Consider the following 12,683-nt stretch of genomic DNA (forward strand, 5'->3'; position numbering starts at 1 on the left):
CCCGGCAGGGATAGCACGGCAGCCGTGTCAGCTAGCGTCGGGACGGGGGAGCTGCGGGGCAGGCAGGCCGGCGGCCAGGAGGCTTTCCTGCCCTGTCGGGAGGCGGGCATGGGCTCCGCATTCTTGCGGCGATGTTGGGAATCTGTGTTATCGTCCTTCGGAGCTAGCGGGAGCATGATTCACCAGAAAGTCCTCCGGGAACGCAGTGGTGTTTCAGGTTTCTTGAACTATCAGCTAGCAATTCTGGGACTGGGAATATGTCAGCCTGGACTCTCCTCGCCCGGAGCTTCCTCCCCCTCTGCTGCTCTTCAGACCGTTCTGGAGGAGATGTACTGAAAGCAGGTTTTGTTGTTCTCTTTTGAGGTTTCTCGTCTGCTGAGGTCCCAGGCTTTGGTGGAAAGCTGTGGCTTTTCAGACGTGCCAGGCGCAAATGCTCTCCCTCTGCGCTTTGATGTAGCCCTTCCCTCACAGAGGTCTCGACTGTGCCTGTAAGCCGCCCTCCCCGCGTGAGGCAGGCTGGATCGCCCCCCCGTTTAGTGACGGAGGGATCGAGGCACCCAAAGAGAACGTCTAGCTCGGGGTCGCTCGTGGACGCGGGGGCAGAAGCCGGGAGCCGCGGCTCCTTGCTGTGGCCGCTGGGAATTCGGTTTGCCATTGTCTTTAAAAGGGCTGGGCTGCGCTGGGCGTGTTGCTGAGTCACAGAGGGAGCCAGATTTCTGTGCAATCTCCTTTCTGGCCTGTTCTTTTTGGGATGGTTTGGATCGGGAGTCTCCCTGTGTCAGGGTATCTGCTTTCTAACTGATTCCTCTCTGCGGCCCAGATGTGTGCACGCCAGCAGGAATCTGGTTTGAATCCGGGGATGCGTGCAAGGAGCAGGCAGCAATCGAGACGGCTATTGGCGCGCGGCAGCCAGGCAGATGGGAGGCCAGGGTGGGTCCCCGCCGTGCATCTGCAACAGGATCCCGCTGTTGCTGCTCCCGAGAGCGGAGCAGAATCTGCAGGCAGCTGCCTCTGGCCTTGCTCCCATTAGAATTTGTGAGGGGAGTGCGGTCAGTCCTGGTCAAGGCTGGAAGAGGAGGGCTGCCCAAGGTTGAGCCAGGGCCACCCCCTCCGCCCAGGGTGGCTTTCTGTCCCACAGCTGGCCGAGGCGAGGCACTGGATGTCCTCCCTGGAGCACCAGCCTCCTCCCAAAACGAAGGAAGAAGATAGCTGCCCCAAAAACATAACGCTCTGGAGGGACCCCGCAGCCGTGAGGCCCATCCGCGCTGCAGGCAGCGCCGGAAGGTCTCGCTGTGGCGGCTGCCAGGTCCCTCGGGATCGACGCGTATGTTCCCTGCAATCTGACCTGGGAGCCAGAGGGACGGGGCTGCGTCCAGAGCGTCAGTCCCCAGGCTCTGCAGGCGTGCTCTTAGCGGGGCCCCGCTTTTCCTCCTCCCTCCCCAGGGTACTGGGATGCCCGCGCTACGCTGTACTAGGGTTGTGCTGCTGGGCATTTTGGGTGAAGCACGTTGGGATCTCTTTGGAAGGCGATGCCGTGTCCGTGTGGACGTGCCGCAGGCGTCTTGCAGCCTGTCGTCGATGGGGATGGCAGTGGTGGCACCTCCTTGGCCGGTCTAGCCGCAGCCTGGCGTCAGTCGGTTCGTGACCCTCAGGGCTGTGGCGCGGCGCGTTGCAAAGATCGCCGAGCGCGGCGCAGCAGGCGGGGGCTGCGGGCCACCAGCAGCGGGAGCTGCCGCAGGGCTGGCTTTCCGGAATGCTGTCTGGCAGCGGCCTCTTCCAGCGGGGCGAAGGCTCCCTGCGGCTGGCCGGCCAGCGGCTGCAGGCAGGGCGTCTGCCTAACGCGGCAGCTTGTGCCATATGGACCTTCTCCTCCTTCCCGCTTGCCCTCGCCGCGTCTCCCTCCCCGCGCTGCTCCCCTCCCCCTGCGCGCGGTCTGACAGAGCAGTTGGGCAGGCGCTGGGACGGCAGCTCTGACATAAATCTCTCCTGGTGTGGAATGAGGGGTATAAATATCCAGAGAGTGATGTGATCTTTCCAGCTGCTATTAATAGGTCCCTGGAGAAGAAGAGCGAGCGAGCGAGCCTGGCTGACACTTAAAGGGCTAGCAACTCCCTTATGCGCTGTGAAAATTAATCAGCGCTGAGGCTCGCCGTCTTCCTCCGGGCTAGCGCAGAGCCCTCGCCGAGGTGTGTGGGGAGGAGGTGGAGGAGGAGGGAGATACTAACGCGTGGCTAGTTAGGAAGCGGTGACGGGCCAGGCTGTGCACCAGCCATCCCACTAACTAACGAGGAACGCCTGGGCGATAGTGCTGTGCGTGCGGGCTGCGCTCGGCCGGGCGCCGCGGCGTGCCAGCCCGCCGCCGGCTCAGCCTTGCCTCGCAGGGAGGCAGGTGCCGGGAGTCCCTTGCGCAGGCCAGGAACGCGCTGATGGCAAGCTGCAGCCTGTGCCTTGTGGCACGGCCGTCGCCGTATTCGGGGGTTACTGACGCAGAGCAGAGCCGAGCGTGCCTTGCCCTGCTGCTCCGGGCACGGTGCTTTGCCCTAGCAGGGCAAGCCCTTGGCTTTTGCCGCTGGTCCGTCCTCAGGCTCGCCCTCGGCAAGCCAGGAGCAGCGCGCGTGGTGCTGCCGAGCTCTTGCGGCGCTATTTAGAGCTGCGGGGTTTGGTCTGGAGCTGGTGCTTCCTCTCCCTGGGTGGCAGGAGAAATCTGCGCGCAGCATCTGGCCTGCTCAGCGCAGATGGGAGGAGCAGCCCACGGGCCCAGTAACCCCCGCGTGCTGGGAAATTTCTCTGCCTGCGCACGGGAAAGGTTTCTGAGTGCATCGTGGGGGCGTCGTGCAAAGCACGTAGCAGACATAAGCAAACAGAGAGTAGTGCCTCAGCTTCCACGAACACATGGTTTACTCTCCTTCCCTCCTGCTCCCCGAGAAGTAGAGAAAACTGTGACAGCAGTCCCGGCTTTGGGGTCTGCAGCTTTGGGGTCACCGGCGGGTAGCGAGGAGGCTGTAGCAGAGGAGCGTGGAGCCCCCCCGGCAGGACGAGTTACGTCCTCTAGATGAAGAAAGCGAGGAGCAGTTCTCACGGGGACGCGCGTCTTTCTGCGCCGGGACCGTCTCCGAGGGCTCAGCGGTGAGCGTGGTTCAGGCCAGGAAGAGTCGGTGCGCAAGAGCCGTGTCCGGAGGTCAGGGCTGCCCTCTGCCCACGCCGGTAGTCCCTGAGGTGAGGCTGGCTGATGTCCCACACTGCCTGTGCCGTGTTGAAGAAGGCTACTCGCTGCGAGTGGGAGGTACTCCTAGGCCAGGAGGGATGCACCCAGCAGTTGCCAGGGTTAGTAGCAGGCCTCCAGAACATGCGATGCGCTCGGGTACCGCGGAGCCGCATCCCAGTCACCGTAACGCCCGTGCAGGGTCCGAGGGGAGGAATCCCAGCGCAGGCCTAAGAGACTCCACCAAGTTGTACCAGAGGAGGTTTAGATTGGACTTGAGGAAAAACTTTTTCTCTCAAAGAGTGGTAAGGCACTGGAACGGCCTGCCCAGGGAGGTGGTGGAGTCTCCGTGCCTGGCAGTGTTCAAGAGGCGGCTTGATGAGAAGCTACAGGATATGGTTTAGTAGCTGTGGCAGCAATGGTAGTGGGAAGACGGTTGGACTAGATGATCTTATAGGTCCCATCCAACCATGTGATTCTATGATGATGATTCTATGATGAAGGCAAACAGATCTGCGGGGAGGGCTGCTGTGGTATTGCTCAGCTGCGTGCACGTCCTCCAGCCCAGAAGCCCGCATGCTCTGCCCTAACCGCCTCTGCCCCAAAATGCTCTGCCTCAGCCTGCGGGGCTGCTCAGAAAGCTGGGCTGGGTCTGGAGCAGGAGAGCCTCACCCTGCTCTCCCGGCAGGCCCGCCGCACGTTGCATCATCCTGCTGGGCTGGAGGCTGCTGCCGCGGTGGGCTCTTCCCGCAGCCAGGGCCTCGGAGCAGGAACTGTCCCTCAGGGAGAGACGGGGACACCGCTCAGCTGACGAGTGCCACGCTCCCAGCTCTGCCCTGGCCTTGCACCCCACTGCCACCGCCTCCTCTTAGTCCTTCCGTACCCCGTCCCGGCTTTTTCTTCATAGGCTTCCACTGAGACCATTTTCTGTCTGCTCTGGTGTCTCTCGTGTGTTTTGCAGAGCAGAGGAACCTGATTTAGCAGCAGCAGGGGTCCCTGAAGCCAGCAGGGCACCAGATTTTGGTTCAGGGTCGCAAAGTTGTCTGAGCTGTGGGGACACCTGTGAAATAGCTGTGAGGATCCTTCCGCTCACCAGCGGGCCAGGCTGGCACGGAGGGCCCCGTTCTCATCACGGCCTCCGAAACGAGAGCTGTCGCGTCCACGCCTGTGCCTTGGAGCGCTGGCGAGCCTGCCGTGCCTGGGTGGGAGAGTGCCGCTTGTCTGCGCGCAATGGTGGGGCGGCATCCGTAGCTCAGAGGGGCCCGGGCTGGTTCCCGGCGGAAACGGGTCTGGGTTGAGCCTCGCCGCAGGCTTCGTGTGGTGCTGCGAGCGAGCCGCAGCCCTGGGCGGTGCCCCTGTCAGCTGCGCCCGTGCAAGGGGCTCCTGTTGACTCGCTGCCCTCTTCTCTTGCAGGTTTCTGACCCAAGGGCCTGGGAGCTCCCTCCACTGGCGCTGTGGGAAGCTTTAGCCAAACCAATGCACCCTGACAACAAACTGCCCAGCCATGGCAAGGCAGGCAGCAGCGGTGCCCCGGCCCAGCACCACAACGTGAGCCAAGCACCCACCTGCAACCTGGGCGCGAAGGGTGTGGGTGCCGGCAGCCATGGCGGCAAGGCCACTCAGATCTCTCCTGGCAACTCTGGACTGAAAAACAGCCAGAACGCTGTTCCAAACTTCAGCTCCTTGAAGGGCAAGGTGAAACGGGAACGAAGCATCTCGGTGGACTCTGGAGAACAGCGAGAAGCCAGCACCCCTTCGCAGGACGCAGAATCAAAAGGTAATGCTCTCCTGAACTGTGCCTCGACACGTCCTCCTTGCAGTTGCTCCAAGCGTCCTGGCAGGACCTGGGATAGGAGCAGCTGTGAGCATCTTGGGTTTCTGTGCTATGGCTTCTGTCTGGGCTTGTCCTGGCTGCCTGCACGTCTGCATCGCGGCGTGTCGCATCCTCGGTTCTGGGACCAGAGTGGCTGAGCATCGTCTTTGCATTTCGTTCCCTGTGCCGTTTGTTATACTGGGAATCTGGGCTTCTGGTTTTCGTGGGCTACTGAGGCCGGCTGAGCAGGAGCGCGGTTCCCTGAAACGGTTCCGAACGCCCCCGCTTTGCAATGTGCAGACTTTCAACTCGGGAGTGCGTTGAGTTGTTTTCTGTCTCCTCGCTGTTGGCAGAGAGCTGCCTTTGTGGTGTTCTTGCAGCTGCCCGACGACTGGGTGGTGGTTAGCGAGGAGGTGCTGCGAGGGTCGCTGTCTGAACAGTTCTGTGGTTTTGTCAGCGATGGATGACTCTTCTGTTACAGCACGCAGCTTCTGGAAAAGGGCTGAGTCAGCGCTTCCAAACCTCTGTAGCCTCCTCTGTAGCCTCTTGCGTTCCACCGAGCGCTGTGCTCAGCGGCTGCGTGGGACGCTGGAGCATCTTGAGGGGCTGGGGTTGTCAGAGGAGAAATCCCAGCGGTGCCCTTGGTTCCAACCGAGACTCGCTCTCGGTCCCCAAACACGGAGCTGCTGTTCTGGCTCGTGCCGCTGAGTGTTCGTGCCACAGAGGAGGGGAACGTGCCCTCCCGTTCCAGTTTCAGGTTTTAGTTGCTAAATCACAGACCCCTGTAAGTTTAGGGTTTGGACCAGCAGCTGGATGTGCCCTGAGTTTGCAGGCCCCGTGCAGACAGGAGGAAGGAGATCTCATTCCGAAGCGGTCGCTCTGACAGGAGCGTCTCGGCGGGGCTGGCTGCACAGACAAGGAGCCCGGAGCCAGCGGGTGCTTCGGGATCTTTACCAGGGCAGGGGCGGGGTGTCGCTGTGAGGCGTCTCGCCCGGTGCAGTGCCGGCACGTGGCACGCAGCGGGCAGGGCCCCAGCCTTCCCAGCCCCTGCCGGGTCTCCGCGGCTCCTCTGAAGCTCTGTCCCTTTGCAGGTGAGGTGGCTCCTCGCAGCAAGCGGCGCTGCGTGCTGGAGAGGAAGCAGCCGTACAGCGGGGATGAGTGGTGCTCTGGGCCGGACAGCGAGGAGGACGACAAGCCCATCAGCAGTGCACACAGTGAGTGTCTGCCTCCTCGCCGGCCCAGGAGCTGGGGTGAAGCCAGGTCCGGCCTGCAGCTTGGCTGCGCAGGCGGCGCTGGCGCCTTCAGCTCTGCCTGCGCGTGCCCAGTTTGCGGGTGCGCGGGACGGCGGGCCATTGCAGCTGGCGGTCGTTGGGCTGTGAGAGCCTCTGTGGCCACGCAGTGGGGTGTGGGACCTGTTTTGTGGAGATGCTGCCAAGGTGCTGGAGGGGAAGGTGTTGTGGTTGGATGTCCCCGCTCTACTTTGCTGCGGCCACACCAGCGGCAGAATTTCTGCCTTGAAAGCATGCCTGGCGTAAATCTGGTGAAGCGTGCCTGCCCTGGTGATGGCGGCAGCCGGACCACGCGAGATGCGTTGCCCTCGCTCCTGTTTTCCAAAAGCATCAAAACTCTTTGATTTTTGGAATCTAGAATTCAGTTTACTTTCAGATTGCAGCAGGGAGAAGAGTATCTGAGAGAACAGGGCGAGGTCCTGCGGGGCCACAGCTGATGGAAGTGTCTGAAACCGAGCAGTGGTGGCCTTTGTGCCTGCCAGACCCCGTGGCCGTCCCCTCCGGGATGTCCCCCTGTGCCTTGCGTGTGATCCGGAGCCGGGCAGTGCCGGGGGTCTATGCCAGGGATGGCGGGTTGGGGGCGAGGGGAAGGCATCGTACGCTCCTGGTCGCTGCCGTGCATGTAATGTTAATTAGGAAGATTATCTAATGACAGCGGGCGATTCCTTGTGCCACTCCATGTGCGGCGCCTGCACTGGGATGTTGGGCCTCTGGGTGGGGAGCAGGGAGACCCCCAGGCCTGTGCTGGGGGGTGGGAGGGGCCGGGCAGCGGCTCTGCCTGTCTCACCCGTCTGTCTGCTGTGCCCGCAGGCTGTAATGTAGCAGACCCTGCGATGTCCGCGGCCCCGCAGCTCGGCCCAGGGCCCAACCCGCTGCCCAACCTGAGCGAGACGGCGTCTTCCAGCGCGCCCCACGGCGCTGCACCAGGCTTGCGGGCAGATGCTGCGGCAGGCGGAGGCGGCGGAGCAGGAAAGCAGCCTTCGCAGTTCGTTTACGTCTTTACGACGCACCTGGCTAACACGTAAGCAGTAAGCCCCGTCCGCGCTCCGCTGGCGAGGTTCGGGAAGTTTGCTGGCAGCTACTGCCGGTGGGCAGACTTGGTATTAAAGCACGCTTCCTGCCAGCGGTGCCCAGCAGCGCGTTCTGCGACACACGCTGTCGGGTGCGTCTAGTCCCCATCCAAGGAGAGGATTCACCCAAAGCCGTGTGGACTGCCGGTCCGATTCGGAAGTATCTAAGGGGCTGGGCATCACGAGGAGGGCCGTGTGACCCTTGGCATTCTCTGCTCCGTTCCTCCCTTCTGTCCTGCCTCATCTCAGCCGTGGAGCCTTAGCAAGGCTGTTTGGTTGTAGAGCTCTGCTGCACCGTGGGTTCGGTGTGACAGGTCCCAGAGCACCTCGGCGACAGCCACCTTAGGGCAGCAGCAGGCACGAGGCCGAGCCGAGCGCTCCTCACAGGGCATGGGGAGAGGGAAATTCCAGGGTTGGAGAACCTCCCTGGGGCTCGTGCAGGACAGGTGGGAGGACTCGGGGAATATCCTGCCTTCTCGATGACCTCCAGAGATTCCCCTCTTCCCGCCGGGCTGAAGAGGGGAGGTGGCTCCTGGGGCCTGGGATGGGTGGGATGGGGCACCGTGCCTGTTCTCCAGCGGTTTGTACTCTCTCCCCAGAGCTGCAGAAGCTGTCCTGCAGGGCCGAGCTGACTCCATTCTGGCCTACCACCAGCAGAACGTTCCACGGGCGAAGCTAGACCAGGTATACCAGCAGCGGAGCAAACGCTCCTCTCGGCACGTGCTGCTGACCGCTGAGCCTTCCCTTCCGGCGTGGCCGCTCTCCTGTGGTTCTTGGCTCCGCTGTGGAGGAAGGGGTTGTCAGAACGCCCTTTCACTGGGTGGGGAAGCTGCTCTGCTGTGGAACCTCTTTGGAGCGAGTCCTAGCTGCTGCACACTGAAATGTTTGGGATGGGGTGCGGTACGTGGCCCCGCAGCCCCGTGGGCAGTGCCCAACTGTCCGTCTCCAGGGTGTGTAATGGGGCCTGCTGCTTCCCCGCAGGGAACAGAGGAGAACTGCCACGGGGCATGTTTTTTGGGACAGAGAGGTCTCGTGCAGGGAAGCGTTACTTAGCCAGGGTCTTTCCTGCTGACACGTATTTCCCTTTTCTCTGCCAGGCACCAGCTCCTAAAGTGCTGGGGGTCGCTGAGCCGCTTCCGATTAACCCTCCTGCTGCCAACACTCCGCAGTCCCAGCCGCCGGCACCTCAAGCGAGTCAGCCGCAGCCGCAGCCTCCCCCGCCGCAGCCTCAGGCTGTCGGTCAAACGCCTTTGCCCGCGGCCAGCAGCCTGCCCCAGGAAGGGACAAGCGAAGATGTCCGGAGAGACCTGACTCCCAACTCTTTGGGGAACAGCAGTGGCAGCAACCAGCCCGGAAGTAACCACCCAAATACGCCCACCGCGTCTGCCGCTGCCATGCAGCCCGGGCCGGTGGACTCCTCCACCACGTCCGGCTCCGGCCTCCTCGGGGAGGGCCCGGGTCCGGGGATGCCGGGGAATGGGCAGGCGGGCCTGGGCCCCAGGAACCCCATGAACTCGGAGGGGCTCTCGAAGGAGCAGCTGGAGCACCGAGAGCGCTCTCTGCAGACCCTGCGGGACATTGAGCGCCTGTTGCTGCGCAGCGGGGAGGCCGAGCCCTTCATGAAGTCCAGCCAAAATGCCGGGGAGGGCGGGACTGCCCCTCAGCCGCAGGCTGCCCCCCCGCAGCCCCCTGTGCCCCCCGCCAGCATGAAGAAGTACGAAGAGCCTCTGCAGTCCATGATCTCCCAGACGCAGAGCCTCGGCGGGCCCGGTCTGGAGCACGAGGTGCCCCACCACCCCGGCGCGGACATGGGGCAGCAGATGAACATGATGATGCAGCGGCTGAACCAAGACAGCCTGACACCCGAGCAAGTGGCCTGGAGGAAGTTGCAGGAAGAGTACTACGAGGAAAAGCGACGGAAAGAGGAGCAGATCAGCATCCACGGCCGGCCCATGCAGGAGATCATGATCCCGCAGTCGATGGGGAGCATGATGATGCGCGGGCCCCCGCCGCCCTACCACAGCAAGCCTGGGGAGCAGTGGCCGCCGGGGATGGGCAGCCAGCTGCGGGGGCCCATCGATGTGCAGGACCCCATGCAGCTGCGGGGAGGGCCACCCTTCCCGGGGCCGCGGTTCCCTGGGAATCAAATGCAGAGAGTGTCTGGCTTTGGAGGGATGCAGAACATGCCCTTGGATGCTCTTGGGCCCATGAACGCCATGCAGAGGCCCGTCAGGCCCGGCATGGGATGGAGCGACGATATGCCTCCTATGGGAGGCCCCGGGAACTTCCCGCAGGGCACCCTGCCCTACCCGTCGGGGCAAGGGGACCCCGAAAGGTTCATGAATCCCCGTGCCAGGGAGGAGATCCTGCGGCATCAGCTGATGGAGAAGCGCCCGGTGGCGATGCAGAGGCCCATGGGGATGTCCGGCAATTCCATGAGCCAGGGCATGGAAATGGAGAGGATGATGCAGGCTCACAGGCAGATGGATCCATCCATGTTCGCTGGGCAGATCCCGGGGGACGGCCTGAGCGGTGCCCCGATGGGAATGGATTTTGCAGGCACGCGGGGGATGCTGAGCCCCCCTATGAGTCAGTCGGGCCTTCGGGACATGGACGCTCCCATGGGCCCCGGCAACCTCAACATGAACATGAACGTCAACATGAACATGAACATGAACCTCAACGTCCAGATGACCCCGCAGCAGCAGATGATGATGTCGCAGAAGATGAGGGGCCCTGACATGATGGCCCATCAGGGCGTGAGCCCCGAGGAGCTGGCCAGGGCGAGGGCTCAGAACAGCAACGGCGGTGCGATGCTGGGGGGACCCCAGAAAATGATGATTCCCTCCCAGTTCCCCAACCAAGGACAGCAAGGCTTCTCGGGCGGGCAAGGGCCTTACCCCAGCGTGCCGCAGGAGATGGGCAGCGGCTCGGACATGTTCAGCCCCGAGCAGGGCGCCATGCCCGTAGGGAGCATCGGTGGCACCACCAGGCTCAGCCACATCCCTCTGCCTCCGGCCTCCAATCCCGCTCCCACGCAAGGGGGCAACCTGGCCAACATGCACCCGGCGCCTTCCCGGGGGCTGGGCCGCCGGCCCTCCGATCTCACCATCAACATCAGCCAGATGAACTCCCCCAGCATGGGGCACCTCAAGTCTCCTACCCTCAGCCAGGTGCACTCGCCGCTGGTCACCTCCCCCTCTGCCAACCTCAAGTCCCCGCAGACGCCCTCGCAGATGGTCAGCATGCCGCCTTCAAACCAGTCCGGGCCCCTCAAGTCCCCCCAGGTGATGAGCTCCTCGCTGAACGTCCGGTCTCCGACTGGCTCACCGAGCCGCCTGAAGTCCCCTTCTATGGCCGTTCCTTCCCCTGGTTGGGTGCCATCTCCCAAAGCCACCATGCCCAGCCCGGGAGTCAACCAGAGCAAGCAGGCTCTCAGCGTGAACTCGTCAGCTTCCATGGGAGGACTGGATCAGGGTACGCCGGGTGTCTCCTCTGCGAGCGCGCACGTGCGCTCGGTTTGGGTGGGCGTGCGGGCAGCATTCCTCTCCAGCCCGCGTGCTCTGGCAGGACCGGGGAGACGCTCATGCCTGCGCGTGCCCTTGCGTCTCGAGGAGCGAGTCTTTTCTCCAGGGGTCCCAACAGGGCCCTTTCAGGCAGACGGGAGGGCAAAGAGAGCGGCTTTTACTTTAGCCCCAGCTCACGCTCCGCGATATGGGCGGCACAAGACGTGTCCGTGCAGGGCGGTCAGGGGCAGTTTGAAGTGAAGTCTGTCGCCGTTCTGGAGCAGGGACAGGGCAGGAGCCTCTTCAGAATCCGGAGGGTGCTGAGCTGTGCCAGCTCTGCGTCATGCGGCCTCCTCTGGCTGTGGCTGTCGGAAGGAGGGGACGGGGTCGCTATCTGGCGGGAGCAAGCTGCGATGCGCGGGCAGTACTAAGCTGGTCTCTCTCTCGCTTGCAGGTTCTCTGCCTTCCGGGCCTCGGAGCAGCTCCTCCGCGCCAGCCAGTAACACCTCTAGCACCATGAATCCCAACATGCCTTTTACTTCCTCTCCAGATCCATCCCCCTCCCAGAACCCCCTCTCGCTGATGATGTCCCAGATGTCTAAGTACGCCATGCCCAGCTCCACGCCGCTTTACCACAACGCCATCAAAACCATCGCCACCTCTGACGACGAGCTGCTGCCAGACAGGCCCATGCTCCCTCCTGGCAGCATGTCAGGTGCGCAGTTCTGGGGCTGGGCTTGCGAGGGCTCGGACCGTCCCCTGGCCGCTGGCAGGCCTGAGGCACTGGCGGAGGAGGCGTTAGAGGCCGTGTTCTCCCACCGCCTGCCGTGTCGGATAGCTCAGTTCGTAACAGTCACGGTGCCCGGGCTGTCCGCAGCTTTTGGCTGGGGTGTGTAGTCTGGAAGGGCGTGAGCCGGTCTGGCCTCCGAGGCGCCCTTCTTCCAGGAGCTCTGGAAGTTTTCTGAGCTACCTTTGCCCTGTGCGGACGCGCTGGCCCTCGGTTTTCCTGGCTCCTGGAGTTGCCTCAGGCCCAGGACTGGCAGGCAGAGGTCTGCTGCTTGGAGCCCTTGTGTTCCTGTGCAGTGGGACAGGGACGCTCTGAACAGCGTTTGGGAGCCTGGTGTCCCAGCGGAGCCCAGGTGCCTGCACAGGCAAGGCTGTGTCGTAGCATCGTTCTGATTTCGGTAGGCGACAGGCAGACACGCTCCGCTGGCCGGTGGCGCTGATGGGGACAGCTAGGCAAATGAGTGTTTTTCATCACTCGGTGACCGGCCCGAAGGGGAATTCCAGCACGCTGTACCTCTTGATTTAGGGGTTTAAAGCTGTCTGATAAATATTTTTGGCAGTCTTCAAAATGAAATATCAACTTTTGGACTCTTTCACTGCTGAGCAGTCACTGACGTTGGCCGCAGGCATGCAAATGCATCGGCTCCCTCCTAGCCGGACTCCCTCTGCAGGCGCCCGTCGCTCTGCTGTACCGATGAGCGCAGGCCTCCCTCTCGGACAGCACCTGCGTCGGGCTGCCGACTCCTCTGCTTTTCGTCTCCTCGCCGCCCGAGGTCGTGTGGTCGCAGGAGCCTGCCGGATGGCCAGCCCTGCGGGCGGGCAGCGGTGAAGGGTCGCTCGGTCCTTGGTGCCTTCCAGGCAGCTGAGAGCCCTGCCGAGCTCGTGGCGTGGGGCTGTCCCGACACGCAGAGCCAGCCGGGGGGCTGTAGGGACCTGCAAGTCCAGCATGGGACTGGATGAGGCTGGAACGGTGCTCTGCTGCTCGTGGCCTTGGGGAGCTGGAGCCGGGGGTGCTTT

The 12,683-nt window shown here is 63.1% G+C and overlaps 1 protein-coding gene across 2 annotated transcripts in view; it reads left to right on the forward strand.

The window, feature by feature from the left end:
• The window catches only part of BCL9L (BCL9 like), a 45,711-nt gene that overhangs the window by 28,238 nt on the left and 4,790 nt on the right, over positions 1 to 12,683 (forward strand). For both annotated transcript variants that reach the window (XM_086766197.1, XM_086766196.1), the window contains exons 2-7: positions 4,616 to 4,979; positions 6,107 to 6,229; positions 7,115 to 7,325; positions 7,974 to 8,058; positions 8,472 to 10,851; positions 11,335 to 11,595. In XM_086766197.1, the coding sequence (XP_086622323.1) occupies positions 4,679 to 4,979; positions 6,107 to 6,229; positions 7,115 to 7,325; positions 7,974 to 8,058; positions 8,472 to 10,851; positions 11,335 to 11,595 (3,361 nt within the window). In that variant the 5' untranslated portion in view covers positions 4,616 to 4,678. The remainder of the gene's footprint in view (positions 1 to 4,615; positions 4,980 to 6,106; positions 6,230 to 7,114; positions 7,326 to 7,973; positions 8,059 to 8,471; positions 10,852 to 11,334; positions 11,596 to 12,683) is intronic.

This window comes from Chlamydotis macqueenii, chromosome 24 (genome assembly GCF_036417535.1).
Source record: "Chlamydotis macqueenii isolate bChlMac1 chromosome 24, bChlMac1.mat, whole genome shotgun sequence".
Lineage (NCBI taxonomy): Eukaryota > Metazoa > Chordata > Aves > Otidiformes > Otididae > Chlamydotis > Chlamydotis macqueenii.